Source organism: Idiotropiscis lumnitzeri, chromosome 13 (assembly GCF_059441095.1).
Source record: "Idiotropiscis lumnitzeri isolate Australia: NSW breed Sydney's pygmy pipehorse chromosome 13, RoL_Ilum_1.0, whole genome shotgun sequence".
Taxonomy (NCBI): Eukaryota; Metazoa; Chordata; class Actinopteri; order Syngnathiformes; family Syngnathidae; genus Idiotropiscis; species Idiotropiscis lumnitzeri.
The window spans coordinates 16,190,671-16,216,092 of record NC_142403.1 but is presented as its reverse complement, the minus strand read 5'-3'; the positions used below and the strand labels follow the sequence as shown (position 1 = coordinate 16,216,092).

The following is a 25,422-nucleotide window of genomic DNA, read 5'->3' as shown; positions in this document are numbered from 1 at the left end:
CACCAAGATTATCTGAAAATCAGATTTAAATTCTGGGGTATTAGTAGAATCCAGATTTTTGTGTCGCCTTTTGGGAAAGTTTTTTTTTTTAATTAAAATGTTAACTCGAGAGTGATTTATATTTTTTAACGCAGTTAAATATTTTAACTCAGTTAACTTTGTAATAATTACATAAAAATAATTTGCATAATTTTCAATGCCCAATTAAAATATTTTACCATATCAGAATCAGAATGCCCTTTATTGTCATTGTACTCAATGTGCAACGAGATTAGAGTGCAATACAACAATAATTTAATTATATATTGAAAATAGATTAATTAAAGATAAAATAATTTTCTAGAAAATAAATACAAAATTGGAAAATAAAAATACAGCAGTACAACGGGGCCTGACAGGACTGATTTTTTTTTTTTGCAAGGATCGTTTTAATAATATTCTACTGTCGGGTCATATAAACAGCTTTAACATGTTAGAAAGTGTTTTTTTTTTTTGTTTTGTTTTTTGCTGCAAACCCCCCTTTAACTCTCATTATCTCCTGCAGGTAACCCCTCCCTCCCTGTTCCCCTCATCCCTCCCCTCCCCTCCGTCCCTTCACATCCATCCTCCCATAATCCATCCAGGTTTTCTTCCGGGAAAGCTCGGACTCGCTGCAGGAATGCCTGCAAGAGCGACCATTGTTTTTGTCCGTGACTGAGAAAGAATAATAAAGAGAGCATCCATCGGAGGAGGAAGGAGAAGAAGAAAGAGCAGCGGGGGCCAGCTGCTGCAGTCATGGCCGCTAAAGAGATCACCGTTTTTGGCTATGCGAGTGTGAACAAGGACATCACAGGTGGGTCTTCTTGTGGTTGTGCTTCCCAAACCACCCCCCGCCCTCCTTCTCCTCCTCCTCCGCCTCGTTGCGGACTGAATCGTCCGCGCCCCCTTCACCTCTCCTCCGAACACACGCAGTTTGTAACGCGTGACATTTTTTTTTTTGCATGCATGTGCAGATGCATGCAGAGGGTGCAACGTGGGGCATGGCATGTCGAGTGATTGTAAAGAAAATTGCGTTCAAAGGAGGTGGTGGGTGTTAAGATAATATGTAGGCGATTTCTTAATAATTTCCGGCTGATTTGGAGTCTTTAAAGTGTGACATTTCTGTTGTTTTTCACCCCCCTGCCACCCAGTGTGTGAAAAAGGTGGGAGGGGTTGCTCTAAGGCAGATGTTCCGTGCATCTTGTCAGCAATAATGAGCAAGGCCAACATGTTCTGATACTTTGCTAGCTTGGTGTTATTTTCATAGTTGTATAATTTGAGCACAAACAAGCTGGCTATAGCGCTGGTGATGTTTTAATTACTCCTAATGGCTCTTAGAGTCGCACTGTGATGATTGAATCAAGCATCACTTGATTCAAATCACCCTCCACCCTCCTGGCAAAGGCTGTTGGCTGCTCCGGCGTGTGGGGGAACCCTGAGACCAGCTGGCACAAGGTCATCTAAAGTGTCTAAGTGTTTTCGAAAGCTTACACTAGCAATTCAACAGATGAATAATCGTGTGTATTTTCAGTCAGTTTAAAGCCTGTGAAGTGCAAAAACTGAGAACTGCGTTTAGCGAGCTAGCTGCCTAAAATACATCTTTCATGGATGCCGCAATTTACAATGTCTAAATTTCTCGTGTTACTTTATGTATTCAGTGTTTTCCTCTCGTGTGTTGGAATGTGGTAAAAAGTTTATTAAATAGAAGGAAATGTCCCAGTTAGCATGCGAGCTAGCTCATGACTAGCGCTTCTCATTGTGACATGGAAAGCCCCACAATGACGAAGTGGAGTATATTCCAATTTTTAGAAGCTTTTTAACTGTAAATTGGAAAATATTTAATTTAGTGGCATTGTAAGTGGCTCATAATGATGACATCTTCTTATGACTTCCGTCCACAGACAGTATCAGGAAGATCATCGAGAAATCAACCATTAAATTTATTTGCGGGATTAAGATTGACACCAAGAGCGGTAAAACAGAGGACCGGATTCTGGTGAGTTTGAAGGCTTCTTTATTATTTGGTAGTAGTAGTATTTTTTTTTTATAATGCTTTATTGAACAAACGTCACAAATTCAGTTCAAATATCAAATGATTACATACACATTGTGTTGTCATTATAAAATAAAAGTAGTAGTAAATAAAAGTAGTAGTAGTAATAGCATGATGTCATAGCCACTGCACAGTTGGCTCAGTTTGTGGTGCTTGATTTTCCCTGTCAAAATGCGAAATCTGTACCACATGGAACACGTTCAAACCAAGATCTGCTAGTAAACATCTACAATAGGGGAGAAGCAAGAACTGATGTATTTACAGTGAAACCCTAATAATTTGAGATTCACTAATTGCAAACTCGTTAAATTGTGAATTATTCTCTTGAACCCAAATAACAACTATCCGCTTCTCACTCTTCTGCTGTGAAAAATTGTGTGCAAAGCCTTATACTAGAAAACCAATGTTGATTTCCAATTATCGAGGATTCTCTGTTGAGCAACCATTAGACTGTGGCGTTCCCCTCAAGCCCAAAAAGTGGTACTGGACTACTCACTTATTTTGATTCACAACTTTTTTCAGCGTTCCCAATTGTACCGGACTGTACAGCTCTGTAAAAAAAGGGGATTTTGTTAAGCATACTAGAGACAGAGTAGGGTAGGAGCGTGGGTTTCTTGGATGCCACTGTGGAGGCAGTAGGAGGGCTGAGCAGAACACGGCATTTGATTCCAGGCCACTTCCATCTGAGAATATGGGGCAAAGATGTAAGATCTCTTTTTTTTTGTTTGCTGGAGTAAAGTAGGGCCAGTTTATCTAGATTCAATCTGGGGCAATCAGCTCAGCTGCTATGAATTTAGAATCGACGGAAAGGATGAAGGCAGTGGCTTTGCATCAACCGCAGCCTTGGCTCATGCAGAGGATTCAGATCAAGATTTATACAGCGTTCAATCGGTTTGGTTTTATGTCTTAAAACCTACAGTAGCCCCAGTTGCCTTTCCTGCAAACCCCGATAGGCCAATGAGCTTTTATCCTGGTCATAGCGAGTTTGGCTTATGGCAGTTCCTGCTGCTCTGTGGATGTGTTAATGATTTTTCATGTGGCAAGAGCAGGCAGTTAAAGATTTATTTTTTCTTTCTTTTTTTCCGCATGTGGAGCCTTTGATTTTCACACACTTTGATATGTCTAAAAAAATCCTTCCAATCTCCCTCCAAACCACCTCTCATTTACCACTTTCTCTTTAGATGGGGAAGCCTGAGTTATGTCACCCCTGCCGGGCTCCCGCCTAATAGACTTTAGAGCTCGATCTGAGTTTGATCAGTCACACTGGTTTAAGGGATTTTTAAATGCACTTCAGTGTCATGTTCGTAATCCACAGGAACATGGCGTGGGTGGATGGGAGTGCGAAGTCAGATGAGTCAAAACGAACTGGAGGTTACCATGTGTGCTTTGCGTTCCGACACATGAAAGACTGGAGGCGATTGAAGAGTTTGGAAGAGTTCAGTTCGTTTGTAGTAGTCGCGCTCGTAATGATGTCCCTCCTGCTGCGTCAGCGCACTTCACATCCGTTTACTCTTAACTATGTCTTCAACTGCCGACTCATTACTGTAATGTGATACAATCGGGCTTTATCGACTCAGTCTTATCTGTTGAGCATTCCTCTCCTCGTGTATGTTTTGGAAGCACTCCACATCAGACTCTTTGCTCACCACATAAGAAACTGCCAGGTGGCGTGTGTGCATCATACTAAGTGTCATGTCATAACATTTGAAACATTTTTGACAATTTATCCAAAGGACGTAGACACTCCTTCTTCAATGCCAGCCAACCCGATGGAGACACAGAGTGTGAATTGGCAAAGCGTAATTCACAATATTGTAGAAAAAAATAATAATTATTGTTAAGTTAATAACTTAATATAACACAATATGATTTGTACTGGCGGCAATGAAGATATTCCTGCGTTAAGTTATTTGATGACATGCTTTGAAAATACAATATTCCTTTATGTATATAACTTAAGGAAATTATGAAGAAGGTCAAAATGTGCTGTAATGAACTAGAAAAAGAAACAATATATCGGAATCAGCTGTATTTGCATTCGGAACCGGGATAAATGCAACTTTCCACCTTTCTGGAATGCAGCGTAAGAGCTCAGTTAACAACCGTCACGGCTCACCTGATTCGGTCATATGACGCTCGCAAACTGAGCTCTTAGGTACTGTGATGCAATTTTCACTTGACAGCAAGTGGCAGAATGGCCTCACTCGAGATGGCTGTAAACGAGTAAATTTTGCTGCTTAATTCATTTTCCACAAACGCAATATTAATCAGCATACTGTGTTAAGACTAGTGGGGATGCTTCAAAAATTCTTTTAATTATTTTAAGGAAACATTTTTGCTTGACTTGGAAAGGCATCGGTTTGTGAGACTTTTTTAAGGGGTAAATCAGGAAATATATGTCTTCCAAATTGTATGTTTCAAAGTGAAACTGTCTTCAGGGAGGGACACATGTTTATATTTGGTCGCGACTGGACAACATTTCTAGGGCAAGTTCATCTTTAAAGGACACTGTATTGCTTAGAATTACCGTATAATGTCTTCTTCTAACCAAAATGTCAAGCCTTCTTGTGTTCTGTCAGGCATGGACAAATTTCTTCACCGTGTTCCGCCCATAAACAATGGTGACAATTTTTATCATTTCACTATTTGGAGTGTTTTAAAAATACGTTTGAGCTGCAGCGTTGTTTTGTTCAGTAGCATTTGTATGAAAGCATACAGTTCCTGTATTTCATTGGTAAAGGAGGAAACACAAGGAGAGTCTTTGGTCTCTCGAGAGCGTTTTAGCCAAGCCTTCAGAGTGGATGAAGTAAATGATTGGGAGCGACGGGGCAGAAGATGCGAGCAAGAGTAGCAGAGGGCAGTGTTCTATGCTGCTGGTGGAGAGCATCAAAATGCCAAAAACTAACCTCTTTGGCTCTCTGCGAGATGCTACCTGACTTTTTGAGTGGTCAGTCATAATCAAGAATGAATGTGTGTTCCATTTTCCTTGTGATGTGAAGACAACTGGAACGGCAAAAATAAGTAAAACCTATTTCACAGGTATAGCAAATTTTTTGGACATTTTAGAGCCAACGATTTTCGTGTTTTTGTTCGTGACAATAAACCCAAACAGAGCGCAGTTCAAAATGGGTGTCTGCGCCGTTGTAGGTGTGAACACAGCCGGCTAGCTTCGCTTTAAGTGAGCACGCTAGAGGGGCGCAGTCTTGAAGCAGATGTACCATTACCGGGGGTGGGATCTCAATAAATGTAATAAATATGTTGCTAATAATAATGTGTTTAATAAATTGATTTTTACCATGACTCTGATATTTTTTTTTTTAAGGGTAGGCCGAAACAGCCATTTATTTCAATTGGGATATACAGTTGATTCTGATTGGATTTGAGGAACAAATTCAACTCATATCCAGCGTATTAAAAGTTTTATAACTTGGTATTTTGTGGCAGCTGGGGTTGAACAAACCCAGCCTAACGTATCACGACTCAAATGCTGAAGAAATAATGTCTTCCGCTAAAGCGCTAATGTAAATGCAGTAGAGAAAGGTTGTGGTGGCTTGTCGAGCCCAAGGCCACTTTGTGCAGATATATGAGCCACTTTGACATTTGCTCTTGCTAGACATATCACTAATGATACATCTTTTGTGAGAATCCGAGTCGAAGCTTCCTTTTTTTTTTTTTCCCTGCCTGAATCTATGAAGCCGTCTCCACAACACAGAGGTGCTTTTAGTCGGATCGATATGTGAACATGGGGGGGGGGGGAATAACAAGATAGGAGATGCAACCTTACTGTCTTGTAAATTGTACAGATCATCGTTTCCGTCCTATCATAAGCATTAAAACTCCCTGATTTCTGCTGGGTGATGTGATTCAGCAGTGCATCGAAATGTTTTGTCTCTCCTCAGGTGCTGGCGATGTGGCGTCTCTACTTTCTGGCGCCCAAGATTCCCGCCAAGGTATCGCAATATACATTTCCAGCTAAATTTGAAATTTTCTCTCACTGAATGTTTGATGACAGGTTGAATCCACATTTAACTTCTTGGAGATCCGAGCTTTGAATTCACACCCAGATCACCAGGTGAGTTTCGACACATTTTGAGATTTTGTGCTTTAGGACACAGCGGAACAAAATATCACTCTTTGCTCATTTGATTAAATGGAAAAGTTATCTGTGTAGCAGGGCTCGGACGATATTGCTTTTTAAATTGTGTTTCATCAGCTGATTTTTATTTATTTTTTTGACGATTGTTTTTTTCTTAACACATGAACAGATTACAACATGAGATTTTGCCACCTCCAAAAAAAGTATTGTAAAAAAAAAAAAAAAAAAATCCACATATGTCAGGTGGTACTGTGTACAAGCAGAATATTCTAAGCAGCTCTTTTGATACATCTTTTTTAGTGTACCCAAAGTCGACGTTTTTTTCCCCGCACAGGTCATTATCGACACCGACAAGTCCACCTGCTGCCTGAGGTTCGAGTCACGGGACCACCTCAACCACGTGGTCAGCCACATCAATTATGCGCTCTCGCGGATTTTCAACAACTCTGTGTTTGCGTAAGACTCACCGGCTGGCAACTGGGAAACGTAATAAGCGGACGACTGTGCGATCTACATCTTTACTCCTTTTGTGTTTTCTTGACCTCTACAGACCGTCCATCTGTCACTCTGATAGCGATCTTTCCGAGGGCAGCAGGAAGTATTCGCCCAGCTCGGAGACATCGGTGGAAACCCAGCGGGCGTGCGGTAAAGAAAATAGCAAACATGTTTGATAGATAGATAGATGAGCATTCCTATGGATGGGTGGATAGACATCTAGACAAAAACAACACCCACCACACACACACACACACACAAGAGGAAATCATCTTTCACACAACAGATGTCCCAGATGCTCTTTTTCATCCCCCCAAAAAAGAAAGGAAAAACTTGCTGATGTCTGTTGCCACCCTCAGGAGGCTTTTCAGAGACCTACGCTGCGCTGTGCGACTATAATGGCATCAGCTGCAAGGAGGAAGTGCAATGGGTATGTAAGTGCTTTGAAATGTTTCCCCATGCCAACAGGCTGATGAGTAATGTCAGAGGTGGAGGAGTCGAGTCACTTCCAGTCAGACTCCGGTTGCCAATTTTAGAACTTGAGACTCTCCTCGGCTAAAACTTAGGAGAGACTCAACTTGACTTAGACTTGAACTACATGACGCTACAAGTCTCGCCTGCCTGCATTTTCTAGAAAGTTATTCGCTTGATCTCTCTGTGGCGTGCCCACACTTACAGCCGACAACAAGGCACTCAGACGCGGCAATCTCTGGTCCACACGGTAGTTGTATAGTTGTTCTTTTTTCCCCCCTTGCCCTCTCTCACTTTTATCTGGGAAATGTGCGCACACTCGCAGCTGGCAACGAGGCGCTCTAAAGCAGCCGTGCGAGCAAACTGTCAGATTCTCAGGCTGTAGGCATAGCTAGCTTGCTACTGCGCATCACAATAGCGTCATATGATCGGATACGCGAAAACGAAGACGGTCAAGTTCTTTGTGTCATCCGAGAGCGTCAACTGATCGCATATTCTGAAGTGTATTTTTTTTCTCCAACTGAAATGGTGACAAACTATTTCACAATCACCACTGTATTTCACTATCTCCACCCTATCGCTAGTGTTTAGCAGCAAAACTCTGAATTCACTGCTAAAATGATTGGAGGTTAATTTGCAAAATTTGACTAGCTTGAGTAACTTTGGACTTGTGTTAAACTTGAGAAATGAGACTTACTTGTGCCTTACTGTACACATGAGTGACTTACCCCAACTGCTGGGTTCCTCTAGGACGTTGACACCATCTACCACTCGCAGGACAACCGTGAGTTTAACCTGCTGGACTTTAGTCACCTTGAGAGTAGGTGAGGTGATAGAAACACACACACAAAAAAAATATCCAAAACTGCTACCTTTCATAAAGATACCGAATATCCAATGGTCATCCCCTGCAGGGATCTGGCGGTGATTGTAGCATCGGTGGCCTACAACACATGGTTCACTAAGCTGTACTGCAAAGACCTGCGCTTGGCAAGTGAAAATTAATCTGTGGCTACATTGTTTTGTTGGTTCACGGGGAAGCTTACGTGTTCATATGCTTAATTGTGTTCAGGGCTCAGAGGTGACTGAGCAGGTCCTGCACACAGTCAGCAAATCATCCAGCCTGGAGGAGATCACGCTGGAGAATGCCGGGTTGAAATCGTAAGCAAATTTAAAAAAAAAAGTGTATATATATATATATATATTTTTTTTTTATTATTTATTTTTTAAATTAATTAATTTATTTTTATTCATTTATTTTTATTTATTTATTTATTATTATTATATATTTTTTTTTAACCAGCGGGGCGCTAACATCAATTTTACAGCTGACCTACGAAAGTGGAAACTTGAAAGTGATCTCAAATGTTAAGCAGAAAGAACTTTGGAAAAATCTTCAAACGTGCATGTTAGGGCACATTTATTGATTCATTGTTTGCAATTGAGAATAAAACTAAGGCTGTATTGTATATACTGTAGAGGGGAGATCACTAATGAAAAATTGTGGCCCCCTCCGACATTTAGTCGCCCATCCCTACTTTGGATCAATACGCTGTGTTGCAGAGACTTCCCACAGAAGATGTCGGCCGCTCTGTCAGAGAACCCCGCCGCTGTCATCCACTCACTCAACCTGGCCCACAACTCTCTGGACAACCAAGGTAGAGTGACCGCACGCGCTGATAAGTGGCTATTACATTTGAAGAGTAACCAGTCACATGCTCATAGTTTAATATTTTTTTAATTTTTTCATTTTCACGGGTGACTAATGAGATTCAAATGTTTGACCAGGAATAGGGCTTCTCCACTGAAACTTAATTTTAAGGGGGTGACGTGTCTGTGGAAGCTGTAGGGACCGTGTCTAAGTGTCCGTTAGCGAGACGCTCAAGCGCTAATTGCTCCTGATGAGCCGACTGGCACCACGCATGGATGCGTCGGCCACCAGCGTGTGACTGTGACTCTGAGTGCTAAAGTGAGAGCGACTCACTGAACAGGAGGCAACGCTGGAAGACACAATGTTCAGAAATGCCCCACTTATTTGCGGTTCACTCTGCGCAAGTCCACCTATATGCATTTTTCCTTGGTGGAGGAATCTTTTTCCTGCTATTTGCTGAAAAAGAAAAGCATTTTTTTTACTCTTTCAAAAGTGCCCAAACATACAATAAGATTTTGCCAAAGCCCTGTCTAAATAGGAATTGGTGTCAAGGAAGTATGTTGACGTGATAACGCTTGACTGAGAGGTATACTTTACGTGTCAGGGGTGGAGTCAAGATTAGCCTGTGTTGTTAGCGGAAATTATGGAGAGTCTTCGAAAATCGATTCACCTCAAATAGTTTTTAAGGTTGGAGTTATTTGGGGATCATACTTTGAGGTGTAGTCACTGTGTGAACAGGTAGGCAGTAAAAAAAAATTGTGGCAAAGCTGGACCCAATTACTGTTATTATATAAAAGTGTTCTGATTTATTCATATATTATATTTATTAATATTATTATTATTATTATTAAAACATTTTTCACCCCGTTTGTAGGCGTGGCCAACCTGATCCAACAAATGTGCCATCTCAGCAAGGGTCTCCGTCTCCTCAACCTCTCTAAGACCTCGCTCACCTCCAAAGGTTCATGAAAAGCACAACAAAAGTCGAGAATTGTGGTTTTGCCCACCATTTTAGGAGGCGGTTCTAAAATTGAATTGAACTTTTCCCAATCCACCGTTTCTCATTCTCACTTGTTTCACCATCTAGGGCTGGTGTCACTTTCTATGGCGTTGAACTCCAGTGACGAGTACTCCAACTCGCTTCTGCACCTGGACCTGAGCAAGAACCCCGGCATCCTGTCCGGGGACGACGCCTCGGTCAGAGAGTGTCGTACATTTGTTGATTGTAGCCACTTTTCCTTGAAGCCAATCTGACGTCTCTTCTTTCTGTGTTTGCAGAGCTTGTATCTTTTCCTGTCGCAGCCCAACTGCCTGGTGCATTTGGATCTGTCGGGCACAGATTGCTCTGTGGACTCTGTAAGGCTTTAACAATCAAAGGTTTCCAAAGCTATGCGTCGATGTTCCGTTCGGATTTAACCGTTCCTACCCTATCTCTCGCAGCTATTCGGGGCTCTTCTGCGGGGCTGTTGCGCTGATCTCTCCTTTCTGAATCTTTCCAAAAATTCCTTCTCCCACAGGTTAGTCTTAACTTTCAACTCTGGCTGAGAGCAAAGAGCTGAAACCATAAAAGATATCCTTGCAGCGCTCCTTAAGCCTTCATTGGTCCTTCTCTCTCATTCTTCTATTGTCCTGCATCTCCACTTGGATGATTTTGATTTGCTTTGAACAGAATTGAATTACAGTGAAGCCCTGTTTATGGTGGGGGATATATTCCAGATCCGCAATCGGTCAAAAACTGACTTATTATAAAAATTAAATAAAATTGTTTTACCCCTGTTGTATGCTTTAAATGCACACTTTTGAGACTTGTTGGAAATAGATTTAAACGCGCACAAAAATATGCAAAAAAATAATTTCGGCGTTCCACTGAATGACTAAGTAATATACAGCGTTGAGTTCCATAGTCCCATCCAGTCGTTAAAAATACTGACAACCCAATATAAATGCTGTCTTCAATTAATAATGACAAAGGATTTGTTGAAAAGTGTAAGCGAAGAAAAATAGCAATCCATTTAACAAGAAACATGACATTTGTGCACTTTCTTTGCTTTTTTTATTTTGGGAGCCAAAAAAAATAATGTGATGGGCCCTCATGTTGAGCTTGGTCTCATAATTACCTTCATCTTCATTTTCATCTTTCATTTTTTTTTTTGTTAAATCATTTATTTATTTATTCTGTATAGCGCTATTTTTTCACTTAAAAGAGATATACAAAAAATTAGGGGGAAAAAAAAACGAAAAATTCACTGAAACAGCATGTTTGCTCTCCACGAACGCGGTTTGAGAGTTCTCAATGTGTATGAATACTTAAGTGGGGTCGTCCATCATTTGACCCCCACTCATTGGCTCTGTGTGCGATTTCTGTACTCTGCACTCATCGTGTCACGCTTGTTTGAGTGGCCACTCTCATCTCATTCATCCATCTCTCTCTCTCTCTCTCTCTCTCTCTCCTTTCTCACTTGTCGCTTCTTTTTTGTCCCTGACAGAAAAGGGAAGGACACACTGCCGTTGTTCCGTCAGTTCTTCAGCTCCGCCTTCAGCCTCACCCACGTCAATCTGTCCGCCATGAAATTGCCCCCTGACGTCCTCAGGTACTCCCTGCATTTCCCATAACACTTCATTAGGGACACAGGTGAGCTGGAGTTGATCCCAACTGACTTTGGGTGAAAAGTGAGTACACCCCGGACTGGTCACCCACCAATTTAGAAAAACAAATAGACGCATTCTCACTTTAGAGAAAATTCAGAGCATTATTTCAATTATATTCCATGCATCCCCGATTTGATCTTTATTGAACCTGAGTATGTCTTTTGTTTCCATGACGACCATGGGCGGTGCAACTTGTTGAGAGCCCCCTTCTCTAAACGCAGCTGGCAGAAACTGTGAATGCATCAATTATATTTTCACTCTGGGAGGCTGCACTTCATTACTAAGCCTGTGATGCCTTGAAAATGACAGATCCTCACCCAGCCATCCCCAAGTCGTAGGCAGAGAAACTCAGTATTCTATAAATTAGCTGCACTATAATGTCACAATTCTGTCAACTTCAAAGCTCAAACACAATGCATTTTAAGACATTGGCCGTATCAAGATTGACTTGGTTGTTTAATTTCACACCTCATGGCTGGGAAGGGATGTTCCGAGATATATTCATGTTCTTCCTCCTGTCTGCATAGGTCTCTCCTCATGGGCTTAACCTCCAACCCTCACATCAACGACCTTCATCTGGACATCAGTGGCTGTGAGGTGAGTATGTAGGCCCATGGACACATCGCCATATACGAGCACCACCTCACTTATGTTGACAACATCAGTAAAAAAAAAAAATGCGCCGCTTATCAGAAGCTAACAGTGAAAGCTAATTCTGATTGTTGAATTCAATAAGACTGAATGCAGCTCTGCTTACCTTTTGGCTTTGAAACTCATCACAATGATTGCCGCACGTCACAACAAACGCCACGACACAGCGATATTAACCTACTACCAATGTGACCTACTCTCACTTTATTCATTAAAATTTGGCCAACTTTCAGCCTCAGTTCACTCATTTGGTCCGTTGTGTCATTATGAGACCGCAGTAACCCAGACGAATTAAAGTAACCCTCCCTCCAAAGGTTTACATGTTTGCAGTCCGACTATTTTGCAGATTTTTTAATACAGTTAATAACTATTTTGTTCTAAAAATCCTAAAAATCAGGGGTAATTCCACTTTTGACCATTTGATGGCAGAACACTTGTTTAAGAATAATAAAAATCGAAGAATCGAGATTGTAAATCTGAAAGAATGAATGCAGGAAATATATCAATATAGATTAGTTTTTATTGAAGCAAAAATAATACCTGCATCACACATACAAATTGTTTTAGTATTATTCTTAAAGCTTAAAATGAATTTAATAATAAAATGATTATTGCAAGGTTAGTCTGGAAACCCAATTTTGAACACGGGATCAATGTACTTCAGCAGCTCACCAGAATACAAAGAACGATTCTTCTACATTCATGTGCTTGTGTACATTTTGCTCCCATCCTCCAGCTTCGATGTGCAGGAGCTGCTGTCCTCCAGGAGCTCTTCCCCAGAGTCTCCTCCATCGGCACTCTGGACATCTCAGACAACGGTACAGTGACACGGGGCGACAGACCCCCCCCCCCCCCCTCTCTCGTCCCTGACCTTGCCTGTTTTTGTATAGTTAGTCCCCGGGCGACTTTTGAGCTATTCTCATGTCGACAGGTTTGGATGCAGACTTGCTTACGGTGCTGCCCGCCCTCTCCAGACACCCCTCGCTGAAACACCTTCATCTCGGCAAGAATTTCAATATCAAAAACAGGTGACATACATTGCGCCATTGACGTGGTCATTTAAGTTTAAGCTTTCTCGCAAAAAAAATAAATAAATAAATAAAAAATATATATATGTCTATATATATAATTATATTATATATATGTATATATTTAATATAATTATAATTTATTTATTTATATATTTATTTATTTTACACACACAACTTTATTTATATATCATTTCACAACAGCTGGAGCTGTAACAAAGCATATATATGCCAGCTGGAATTAACAGCTCTGTTGACTCTACTTCACTTTTCATACGCCACCGGGCTCGCTACGCAGCTGCAGCAAAATTGCAATAATTACCCTCGGCTCATTCGGTCTCTGTCTTCGCGACTTTACATCCGTAGGGTTCTGGATGAAGTCCTGCAGAAGTTGGTGCAGCTCATACAAGAGGAGGAATGCGTGAGTGAGAACAGGATGATGCATCCAAAATGGACACTAAATGTGATTTTATGAGGACTGAGAATGGCGATCAACAGATAGTACGTCTTCATTCTGCAAATGACTGAATTTGAACATTAAGTAAGATTTACGCACCCAAAAAACAAGGTAAGGGGTCGTTGTCCAATGAAAAGCATGGATCGCCAAAGCTTCTTTTGGGATCGCATTTGGGGGTCTTGTACATATTTTGGCAAGTGAGTGTATCTTGGTCAAAACGTCTGCATTTTATCATACCTTAAATTAAAGTAACACCCCATTGTTTCACCTACTGACAGCAAATTAGGTGGACAAAGTTGAGGTACTGAGAGAGAGAGAAGAAAATCCTGTTTACTTCATGTTTCTCTGTAACATGAATTATTGCTGTCACCCTGTTTGCCCCGTGTTCCACCATCTCTATATCACTACACACACATGTATCGTCAATTATTCATTCATACAGTGTATCAAGTCACACCGAAACACGCTTCCGATTCCTCTTCAGGCCCTGCAGACCCTGTCGCTGACTGACTCGCGCCTCCGTTCCCGGGGCACGGTGCTGGTCAACGCCCTGGGGAGTAACACCTGCCTGAGGAAAGTGGATCTGAGCGGCAACAACATGGACGATATCGGTGCCAAGATGCTAAGCAAAGCCCTGCAGATCAACACCACGCTTCGGTAAAGATGTGGAGTCCATTAATGTAGTTCCAGGCAGCGGTTAGACGGGGTGGGAAAAGGGGATGATTTGGGGGCAAGTGTTCACCTATGTGCATGCTCCACTGCAGGAGCGTGACGTGGGATCGCAACAACACCTCCGCAGCAGGATTTCTCGATGTGGCCAGAGCACTCGAACAGTAAGAGATTAAGAATGTTTGTATTGATTGGTTTTGGAGAGTTTAAATTATTTCAAATACCGTTAAGGCATGCTAGCTGGACGAAACTACATTTTCAACTGCAATTATTTCCGCCACTATTACCCAGCGCATAAGTGACTGTAATGAAAAGCATTTATCTCCAAAATTACCCAAATTATTGTATTTGTTAGCTAAAAGTTTTTTTTTCAATGAATTGATCCAAAAATGAAAAAATAAATATCAAAAAGCATGTCAAGTGTATGTCACAATTTGTAGTTAAAAAAAAAGTGTATTGTGCACAAAAGAGAAAAAAACAAGTTTATCCAAAAACAGCATTCTCTCCAAGTATTTTGTTTAATGTGAAATAGAGCCCTAATTATTATCTTTAATTTTTTTTGTGTTTATCGTCCCCATCTCAAAATGAACGTATAACAAATGAGCACCTTTAGGTTTTCTTATTTTCGTTTTTTTTTTACCTTGAAAAATATCAATAGTGCATCGTACGACAAAGTGTAATCAAAATAGAGCTGATCACCACTATAAATTTGCATTTACTTGGAACGTAAATACTCGAGAGCGACTTCTAAACGTAGATTTTTTTTTTTCCATCCATTCCCAACCTCCAAGTGTTATGGAATGCCGAAATAGATTAAAAAGAGAAAATGAGCATGGTGTTGTTTCCCTGCATTTTTGTACGTACGGTAGTTATTCTATCCGATGTAATTTGTGCAGAACAACCTGCAGTGCAAATGTACTCCAAGTTGAAATTGGCAACCCAAGCTCAGCAAATTGATGCTCTCTACATTGCTATCTTAAAACGTTCAGCCATTGCTTCAGGCCAAGTAGGACATGGTTGAAGAGGGTATTACTCACTCTCTCGCATTATGGGATGGCCTTGTCCAGTGGGGACATTGAACTTAACTAACCCTCAAATCTGGAGGCCGCCGTGGATACACGGTTATCGTGTGTGGCTGATGCAACTCATTTCCATCTCTTCTCATCCCACTTTAGTAATTTCACCCTGCAGTACATGCCCCTCCCCCTGAGCGACATCAGTCAGGCATACCGCAGCGCCCCCGAGAGGACAGAGCAGGCATTGACCAAGGTCAGTACGGTTTTTCTGTTTCGTTTTGTTTTTTATGTAAAAGGGGTTAAGCGTGCCTAATTCATGACTTTCTGTATAGATTCAACGAGCTCTGGTGAGGAACAACCAGACTCAGCGTTTCTCTCAGCGTCAGGCTCTTCGGCTGCATCAAGGCCTCGTCACCAGCACCGCAGAGCAGGTAGCGCTGGACTTTAGCTTCGGTTTTATAGCAAACTAATATAGCAGTTAGTTTAGTTTGCGCTGATATACAAGTGTATGTGGTCATTTTATAGCAGATGAGACAAAAACACATTTCTGGCCCCCCAAAAATAAAAAAAAATCTAATAAAAAATAAAGAACAGACAAAAATCTTACGAATAAAACCAGACAAAATCAGTGAAAAAAAAACAAAAAAAAATGGCTTAGACCAAAATCTGACAAAATTCTGAAAAAGATATGACAAAAACATACAAAACTGTTCAAAAATCTTTAAAAATAAAAAAAAAAAAAAATCTGGCCATCTCAAAAAAAAAAAAAAAAGCCCAGCACAAATCTGCCAAAATTGGGCCACAAAAACCTGTCAAAACTATATGTGTCTGTATGTCTGTGTTTCCAAGGTGATGGAGCGTCTGTGCGCACGCGTTCAGCAGCAGGTGTGCCTGCTGCGAGGCGTCGGTGAGGCGGATGACATTCAAGCAGCCAAACAAGTGCTGAAGGAGGCCAGGAATTCCCGCGCGGTGAGCCTTGTGAAGTTTGCCACGCAACATGTCACATGTGGGGCAAAAAAAAGAAAACATTTTTAAAGCACTTTTTTGCTTCGCACACTTCAAGCTGTACCCCTCCCTGTGCGAGCTGGCCCATGTGCTCTCTGTGGACGGGCCCGTGCGCCAGCGTCTGGACTCGCTGGCCGGCGAGCTTGCCAAAGCCGCCGACAAGGAGCTTCAGGTAGGTTTATTTATTAATTTGTTTATTTTTTACATATCTCTCTACATTACACGTCCAAGAGCCCATTTCCGATTTAGTTTAACGCTGTATATTCACGATTTGTGTCTCCTTTTTTGTACTTGGGCCAAAGCAATTAAAACGATGCTTTGGCGGCATTTTGCTCCCAAGGAACAATGTTCAAGTTAGTTTAAGATCCTCATTTGGACATTAAGTTTTTTTTTCCTCCGTGACACGAATTCCAATTGTACCAATTAGAAGCAAAATGATGTCCCTCTTTCCTTTATATAAGCCAAATGTCACGAGGAAATGGTCATAGTCGAGTGGCGCACTCATCAAAGCCACATGACATTTCCAAATTTTGGAACTCGGTGCACAAATAAAGCACACGACATTATAAGTCCATTTCAGAGAAAATTTAAGATACCTTTTGGTTGGGGAAATACGGTAATCCATCTTAAATCTTCTCCTGTGCAGGTGATCGTCGATTCGATGGTGTCGCTCTGCCGTGAGCTTTGTCCCCTGTCATCCGCCGCGGCGGAACGACTGACCCCACCGCTCTCGTCCGTATCCGACCGCGTGTCTGTACCTCGCGCCGCAATCCGCACCGCCCTGATGGAAAGAGCAGCGCAGGATGTCCACCGAGCTTTAGAGTAAGTCTTCCGTACAGAGGACAAACTTTCCTGAAAAGAAGACATACTATTGATGTTGTGCTTTCATAAAAAGAAAATATTCAAACTTTATGTATGTTGGTATCTTTATTATTATTATTGTTTTTTGTAAGAAAGGTATTTTTTATTTTGTTGTAAAAAGTATTTGTTCATTTGAGAATATTTAAAATATTGGAGAATTTACTTCGAGCAATCTGCAATTTTTAGAGCTCAGTCTTCTTTTTGGGAAATTGCAACATATGTAGTCTTTTTTTTTTCTGTAGTAAGAATGGGACTAAACATTGATAATCTTATATCACACTTGAGTGTAACTAAAAACAAAAGATAAGTTGATTGCTATGACTCATTTCCTTCTTTGTCTACTGCAGAGAAGTCAAACTCTCTGTGGTCTCCTATCTCACCAACTCCATCGTGGACCAAATCCTGCAGGAGCTCTACGCCACCCACAAGACGCTGGTAAATACAAGTTCATAGTTCATGTTTGACTTGAGTGGTCAAAAGTCCAACCTTTAGAGGGCTTTCCATCCCAGACCCGGCAGGTTTCTCATCTCAAACGCTGGGATGGGTCGTGTGAAGACGGCCTGGGCTGGAGGTTCAACAGACACAGAGACTCTCTGGACATCACTGAGGAGGAGCTCGACACCAGTATAGTAAGTGAGGGTACGCTCTGAGGAGAACCACAGGGATCTGTCCCACGAGTGTCTATCCTGGCGGAAATGTTTGTGTTTAGGGATCCTGAACACAACTGCTGGCGACATTAAATATTTTTTTCATCTAATGCGGGCAAACCTCAGTGTTAAAGTTTGACGTTCATTTTGAGGATCTAACAACTGATTGAACACAGCCTACAAAATGTAGCTTAAAATGTAATTGGTGTCTTTAGAGGAGTTCCTCAAGGATCAATCTTCACCCCCTTTTTCCTCACTTTAAAGTTTAACTTAACTTTAAAGACCTCAACCATCTCTGGATTTGTCAGCCTGTCCCTAACCCATTTGTGCAGAACAATTCTGCAACAGAAAAAGGCTTTAAAAGCAACTTTTTTTTTTTATATACTCCCACTATCAAAAGTACCCTTTATACCCCTGGCTGTCTTTGTATTTTTTGGTTTAGGCGCCATGTTTCTGTCTCCAGTCTTTCAGCCTCTTTATCCCTTCCAGGACACAATAGCCATTAAGAAGCGCAGCTCGAGAACAAGACGAATACGACCCGTCTCCACCAGGCTAAGTGAGTAGTACCACACATCCTGCTTCTACTTCCCCTTTTCCCGTCAGACATCAGAACACCCCTGCAGTGACACAAATTGCTCCATTAGCGTACTTTCTGATGAGCCCATTTTTCCCTTTCGCGATATCGCTGTCTGAAAGATGACTCAACGGTTTATAAAGTGGCAGCTAAGCTGTAATAGGCATTTCGAGGAATATCTTTGATTTATGATAGAGAACATTAACAATCAAATATCAATGGATTCTTAACTGTTACGGGCAACATCCGTCTGTTAATGGATTACATGTCGGCCTTGCAACCAGAGGTTACTGTTTGATTCTTTGGTCTCCTCTATGGAGTTTGCATGTTCTCACCTTGCTTTGTAGACCAGTCCAGGGTGTACCCATCTATATTGTCTCGGCCCTCAGGTCTCTGTGACGACTCCAGCTCCTCGCCACCCCCTTCCATCCCGTCCTACTCAACGCCTCTGTCTCGCTCAGCCTCCTGGGAGGGCCTGTCCGAGTTGCCCACACAGGGTCTGCCCCTCCACCACGTGACCAGGGTGCGCCCGAGACCTCCACGCAGACACAAAGGAGGATTTCTATCAGCCGATACGGTGAGGGGGCCTTTCAATAGACTGTCTACTTCCTCTAGCAATCCAGCCAATAGATTCCTGAATGACAGAGGTGGTAAATGTGCTCTCACTCTATGCTTAGAAGTAGTACAGTATGTTTGTTTTAAAAAGAAATAAATAAATGCATTTAAAAAATGACTGGTAGAAGTACAGTGAACCCCTCTATATTCGTATTTCCAAAATTGCCTATTTGTCGATTGTGAACGTTTCCGCACGACTTTTCAGTTGGTGCAGTAACCGGGATGCGCTGATCTGAATATTTAAATGCAAACGATGCAACAACACGTGAACAAACAATATCGAAATAATCACGAGCATATTATCATAAAAAAAATAAAATAAAATAAAAAGATATTCCGGCATTTTACCAAGTCACCCTTCTTTCGGTGTGTCTCTGTGTCTGTGTGCTGCCCCCTCATGGCCAAGATGTGAACATCAGGGGCAAAATGCATGCTATAACAAATTAATGACACTTCCTTTCATTTCAGTGGGTTTATATGATTTGAGTTTTAAGTGTTTTGAGTTACGAGCATGTTCATGGATCAATTTAAACTCTTGAGTCAAGGCTTCACTGTACTGCTAACGCAAAATGGTTATTATGAAAAAGCAAAGAGTCGAAAGTGCAGCGATCTGTTGTAACATGCTGGGGCTAAAAGTAAAAGGTTGTCAGAAAAACAAATACTCAATAATCTGCATAAGTACCGCCATGAAGTTTGTCAACTATTCTTTGTTACTTACCACGCCTACTTAACTCTCATACACCATCGTCTACTCCAAATGGGGTAATCTATACAGATTAGATGGCTGCACTTGGCTCGCATCATCTCACTGGAGATGGCAATCCATTTCTTTGATTACATTTAGAAATAGAAACTACTGGAAGTGAAGCAACCCTGAAGCACCTTTTAAGTGTTATGTTCTGTGTGGTCAGCATTGTAGTGAAAACGGAGGAATAAGCCCCTTGGATGACGGACTCCCCGATTTCTATACTAAAAGAGTCCTTGCAGATAGGTAAGTGCTTCCTTAGTCCCATTGTTAAAGTCTCTCACGTCAAGTTAGTTACTTAAATACTGAAATCTAAATAAATCTGCCTCACTTGATATTCCATTCCTTCAACATCAATAGTTAATTTGTCCAAGAGTTCTTGAATGCACAAGTCGGCTAATTAAACATTTCATCACAAATTCCCCATGATATAAATTGCATAAGAATCACAGTGGAATTTGCTTTAGTTTTTGAAATCATCACCTACAATAGACCTCATTTCTCCAAGGGCCCTTGAATGCACCAACAAAGTAAGAGGTAGAATTGAGGAAGTAAGAGTAAGAGGAAGAATTGAAAGAGATAAACCAATGTGCTTGGAGAGTTGTTGCCTAGCAACAGTCAAACAGCAGAAGGAGAAACCGCAAACACTCGGGTGTTGAATCCAATGAGGTCCCGACAGAGTTGACGGAGGATGCGTGGCGTGATTGTGTCAGACAGGACCGAGTTTATCTGGCACACCAACTGACCTTCTTCTTCTTCTCCTCCAGTCAACTCTCCTCTCTGCATAACACACACTCACTGAGGAGGAAGAAGAGGAGGAACGTCCTCGCCATCTTCGGGTTCCGCAGAAACCGCAACCAGACGTTGCCCAACCAGGAGTCCGACGCCGACTTTTACGGAGATCACACCGTTGCTACGGCACCAACGGGGTTTGTATACCTAATGTATCGAAAGCCCCTTTCACTTGCTTGCCAGACCCATTATCATGTAAATCTAAAAAAAAATAAAAAATAGCGCAAAAATTCTAGAAATGTGGTCTCAGGCCTGCCGAATTCTCCATTCACAATGAATCTTCACCTTTTTTTCGCAATTATAATCTTAGATGACGCCACCAAAATACCATCTGCTCCAAATATTTGAGTGCCCTTCTTCGTAGTTCTTCTGAGGACACTCTGCACTTGTGAATCTTGCAAATATCCCCAACAAATATGTGTCTCATCTTGCTAAATATGCCAAGCGACTTATGGTGTTCACAGGCGTGAGGACACAGATGTCGACGACAGACGGCAATTTGCATTCTCTGTGCCAGAAAATGACCACAGTAAAAGCCATTTTGATGTATTTACTGTTTTGCGTTCCTGGGCACAAAACGCAGACGAGAGCCTGGACCGGTTGCCAGTGAATCGCAGGTCACATATAGACCCCAATTTTTGTTTGCATTTTTATTTGACCAGCACTAAATGGTTGTAAACAAAGCATAAAAACAAAAATGTAATGAAATATAATCTAAAGAAATAATCTGGTTTTAGTCAAGTTTAATTACGGTACAAACTGTAGTATTTGTGTGTTGCGTGTGTGAAAACAAGGGGTGTGGCCAAGGTACCGACTTCAGGAGTTGGAGTCGGATTAGGAGGTTAGTTCAATGTAAGCTTCTGGACGTGAGTTGGGGCCTGCGATAGCTCCCTGTGAGCGTGCTAATTTATGTGCTCGGCTGATTTTCTCGATAGTACTGCTAAGTGTTGATGCTTGCGTTTTCTATCTTCAGGACAGCCACAGAGAACGTGTACACACTCCTCCAGCCCCCCAAGTCGGCCGCCAGGGTGGGGTCTCCCGGAGATGGACCCGATGGGAAGAATACTCTGATTTTGAGTCCGCCACCGCCAATGCCAGGCATTCCGCATTCAGGGATGGGAGGAAGCAAACACCCCTTTTATTCTCCCACTGAGGTACAGTCGCAAGCAAGTCAAAGATTGGCATGTCACTACTCAAAACATATCAAGTTGTCATAACACTGCGAATTTTGAGGCTTTTTGTGCAGCACGTCAAAGATTAGTACTTAGTAGTTCTAGCCCCTTTCACAATGTCAATAAAAGTAGCCTTTTTGTTCGTGGGGGGTGGATTAGTGGCAGTAAAACAGGCCAAAATCCGGATGGGGACAAGTTAAGGGAATAGTCTGCAGTGCATATTGGTGGGTTGCTAGATTTGCACAAACTACACAAGAAATAAATCCTTCTTTTTTTTGTGTGTCATGTTCTTGAAGTCAGTCAACTCGAGTCCTTTATGAGTTTTAGCATGTACTAAAATTGCCGACTTAAATTTTATCTTCTGTTTTAAACTTGCTACATTTGTTTTCGACAGCTCTCCGAAAAGGACGTGGTGCCCGAGCATCCGCCGATAGAGGCCGACAAGTACTGGGCGGACGACAAACAGAGGACCACAGAGGTGCTGCAGGCCGAACACTTGTGGATGGACGGCAGGCTGGGCGAGCGACACACAGAGAGGCGGCGCTCGGATGAGAGGCCGGGGGAGGCCTGGACCGCCGACAGACATCCGGACCGCCAAATGGACCGACAGTGGACGGCGGAGAGGCACACGCAGTGGCAAATCGATCGAAAGATGGAGAGACAGCGGCTGGGCGGCAGGCAGATAGACCGCTCGTGGTCGGAAGGCAAGCAGACGGACGTGCAGCTGGACGGCCAGTGGAATGACAGGAGTGTGTGGAAGGCGGACAGACAAGTCCAGGCGCTTCATTTCACACAAAGGCCGTTGCCGCCGTACCCCTCCAACAGGACGCCCTCGCCCAAACAGGAAGTGAGCGCCGAAGCTGAAAGACGCGTCAGTCCTGATGCGAGTGTAGAAGGATGGCGAAGCGGCTATGCCGGGCGACCGGTTTCCTGCGGGGTGAAACCTGAACCTCCACCGCAAAGTAGCAAACCCAACTTGTCCAAACTGAGGCAAAGGCATCGGCTGGAAAGCTCCGACACGCTCCCTGGTAAGGAAACATGACAATTATTTGACATTTTTCCAGGCTGCTGTCCTGTAGTTGGGACATTTCTCATACAAAATACACCAGTGATCGGTCGTCTGTTGCTGCAGAAGAGAATGACGATGGCGAGAGGGACCAAGTCAAGACGGACAAGAAGGACCAGGAAAAAAGAAGAGATCTGGATGGTCAACCTCCGCCGATTCCTGAAAAGGTGAGGCGATGACGATAAATGTCCACTTTGCTTGCAAATTTACTTCCGGTTCTCATGGGCTTTAAACAGCCAAAGACGACGTCGTATGTGACTTTCCTGAAAGAACCAGCTCCGGAGAGGAGCTTGCCCCCTCCACCTTTGCCCCCTCCATTCGGCAGATCTGCGCACGGGCTGCCTGACAGAGCTGCTAGTCAAGGTCAGTGAAAATGAAACGACACACAGTAAGACTTTTGTTGTTATTTTTGCAGAACTGCTTCAAAGCGCAAAGGGACAAGTAGGTGGCAGTCACAATGACAGCTGTGTCAATGTTGTCCATTTATAAATAGCCCGTTCCCCGCGGCGCTCGACGCAAGCTGCCGTGAAAATGACTTTCTGTCATGTAACAAAAATAAATAAATGTGATTAACGGGGGACCTTGTGCCCTCTCTCTCTTAGTGAATGCTTGAAAAAAAAATCATCAAACTTTGACGCCATACTTGGCCTACATTAGAAAAAATAAAATAAGCTTGGCGGTGTAATGTCAGCCGTGTGTCTAGGACACAGTCTTCTGACTGGGACTCATTTGAGCAAATTCCCAACAAGTAAAATTTTGACCTGGAATTCATTATAGTTTGATTATAAGTCTTTGAGACTTTTGCCTAAAGTTGAATAGGAAGTCAGCCATTTTGGTTTCAAGCTGCCATTTCATACTTTGAAAAACTCCGACAAGGGAATTAGCCCAAATGTGACCCAACCACAAGCAGGTATCCCACACGGTTTCCCCTGGTCATTAAAAAGCATTAAAAGTCATGTAATGGAATTTGCAGAAATTAAGGACTTAAATGGCATTTGTGGAGACTGCGGACTAGTTGTAATTTACAGTCAATAAAATGGGCAGGAATCTTGCTGAATATTCCAATTAATTTGCTCTTAATTTGAAAAGATAGAGTTTAGTCTGAGACAACCAAACAGTACCATCCCATGATTTCCTGTCACTCACTCAGGTGAAGAAGGATTGCGGCCTCAGGCACCCGTCAAGCCCCAGAGGAACCGAAAAGCCATGTCGTGCGATGCAGGTATTGTCTAACAATGTGGTCAACAAGTCTATATGTCAACGTACCGTGTGGTCAAAGCATTTTGTATCTTGCTAACGTTGCTCCATGTCTCCTCCATGTCCTCAATCAACTCAGGCACGGACAGGGACAGTCCCAATAGCATTGAGAAGCCCCCAAATCGCAAACCCCCAGAGAAAAAGCCTAGACTGCCCCAAAACAGAAATAAGTCACTGGACTTGTCTGGTACATGTCTGCTTTTTATATATACGCGTGTGTGTGTGCATGTGTCTGCGTGTGATTGTGGAAGCATGCAATGTTGTTATTGTCTGGTTTGTCCTTTATTGTGAGTACCAGTGTTGAAATGTCCACAATTTAAAAATGGAACCATAAATTTGGCCCTTCACCATGCCAAAACACAAAACAGAACACAAATGCCCCAAAGGTCACTCAATAATGCCGCCTGGAAATTTTGAAAATAATTCTACGACACGAAATCCGGTGTTCATGTCTGTCATCACAGGTACTGATGGAAAAATGAAGCTTCAAAATTGCTTCATGAACCAGTTGTTGTATTTTTTTTGAGTCCTGTAGATGGCACTGTTGGTTTAAATACAGGTTTTAAAAAATGGCAAGTCAGTGTGCTTTGGGCCCAATATTGAACCGAGAGTGCCATCTACTGGAGTCCAAAAATACTACAACTGGTTCATGAAGCAGATTTGAAGCTTTATTTACCCGTCACTAATAATGATGAGTAGTGAATGTCTGAAAGACACATGCCTGAATTTGAACCGGACGTCAGCCATTTTGGATTGAAGCAGCCATTTCTTACTCAGTTATGCCCCTTGCAAAATTAGGAAAACAAAATAGCCCCCACCAACGAGATTTAGAGATCAACATGAAATTTGGTTGAAATCTATCAGAACAAGACGCAAGAAAAAGTCTCAAGTCTCGAAATTGAACTGTAAGTGAGGCATTTTGATTTGTAATGGCCATTTTCACTGAATTACAAAGCTCGTACTCCTACTTGGGAATTCACCCTGTGCAGATTAGTGATGCGAAATTGTTGTTTTTCCTGTGCTGCCTATTGTCAGAAGACGACAGCATAAATGTTGATCAAATCAAAGATTCACCAGGAAATCATTATTGCATTTGTAATAACATAGTAATGAAACCCCTACTATAATTCTTAAAACAACTTGACGTGGTCATGTGATAAACTGGATATATTATATTTGACATAATAGCATCTTATAATTTTTTTGTCTTCACAGATAGTTTCAACACAGCACCTGGTCACAGCGAGCTTGTGTGATGATGTCACAGCAGAGTGGATAACACACGCACACACACACACACACGCATCTGTTCCACACATTTACCAGTGTTCGCTTCTTGAGAAGACCCCCTCATCGCCCCCACTCTGACTCGTGGCTTGTAAAATTTTCTTTTTCTTTTTTTTTAATTAATTAATTTATTATTTTTTTTTTTTA

The 25,422-nt window shown here is 42.1% G+C and overlaps 1 protein-coding gene across 3 annotated transcripts; it reads left to right on the top strand.

Annotated features, from left to right (window-relative positions):
• The first annotated feature begins 599 nt into the window (after positions 1-599).
• LOC148324720 (capping protein, Arp2/3 and myosin-I linker protein 3-like) lies at positions 600-25,386 on the top strand. 3 transcript variants are annotated; one of them, XM_088313815.1, is made up of 40 exons: positions 600-832; positions 1,920-2,014; positions 5,971-6,021; positions 6,084-6,143; positions 6,502-6,623; positions 6,718-6,812; positions 7,022-7,092; positions 7,884-7,957; positions 8,048-8,123; positions 8,206-8,294; positions 8,697-8,791; positions 9,659-9,745; positions 9,872-9,981; positions 10,063-10,140; positions 10,225-10,301; positions 11,271-11,375; positions 11,961-12,030; positions 12,821-12,902; positions 13,016-13,112; positions 13,479-13,533; positions 14,054-14,226; positions 14,334-14,402; positions 15,414-15,507; positions 15,587-15,685; positions 16,104-16,223; positions 16,318-16,431; positions 16,906-17,081; positions 17,468-17,555; positions 17,630-17,749; positions 18,257-18,323; positions 18,731-18,918; positions 19,868-19,947; positions 20,469-20,630; positions 21,467-21,647; positions 22,060-22,693; positions 22,798-22,898; positions 22,968-23,094; positions 23,882-23,953; positions 24,068-24,175; positions 25,204-25,386. In XM_088313815.1, the coding sequence occupies exons 1-40, from the start codon at positions 775-777 to the stop codon at positions 25,242-25,244; spliced, it is 4,461 nt and encodes a 1,486-aa protein (XP_088169941.1). In that variant the 5' UTR covers positions 600-774; the 3' UTR covers positions 25,245-25,386. The 3 variants fall into 3 exon arrangements, with proteins under 3 accessions (XP_088169941.1, XP_088169942.1, XP_088169943.1); XM_088313817.1 differs by lacking the exon at positions 600-832 and adding an exon at positions 1,191-1,473; XM_088313816.1 differs by lacking the exon at positions 24,068-24,175.
• The last annotated feature ends 36 nt before the right edge of the window (positions 25,387-25,422 follow it).

Excerpts from the sequence above, each read along its gene's own strand:
- LOC148324720 (XM_088313815.1), top strand. The coding sequence starts at position 775 with ATGGCCGCTAAAGAGATCACCGTTTTTGGCTATGCGAGTGTGAACAAG. Across the intron at positions 14,227-14,333 it reads CAGATCAACACCACGCTTCG|GAGCGTGACGTGGGATCGCA; the intron begins GTAAAGATGTGG and ends GCTCCACTGCAG. Across the intron at positions 17,082-17,467 it reads GATGTCCACCGAGCTTTAGA|AGAAGTCAAACTCTCTGTGG; the intron begins GTAAGTCTTCCG and ends TGTCTACTGCAG.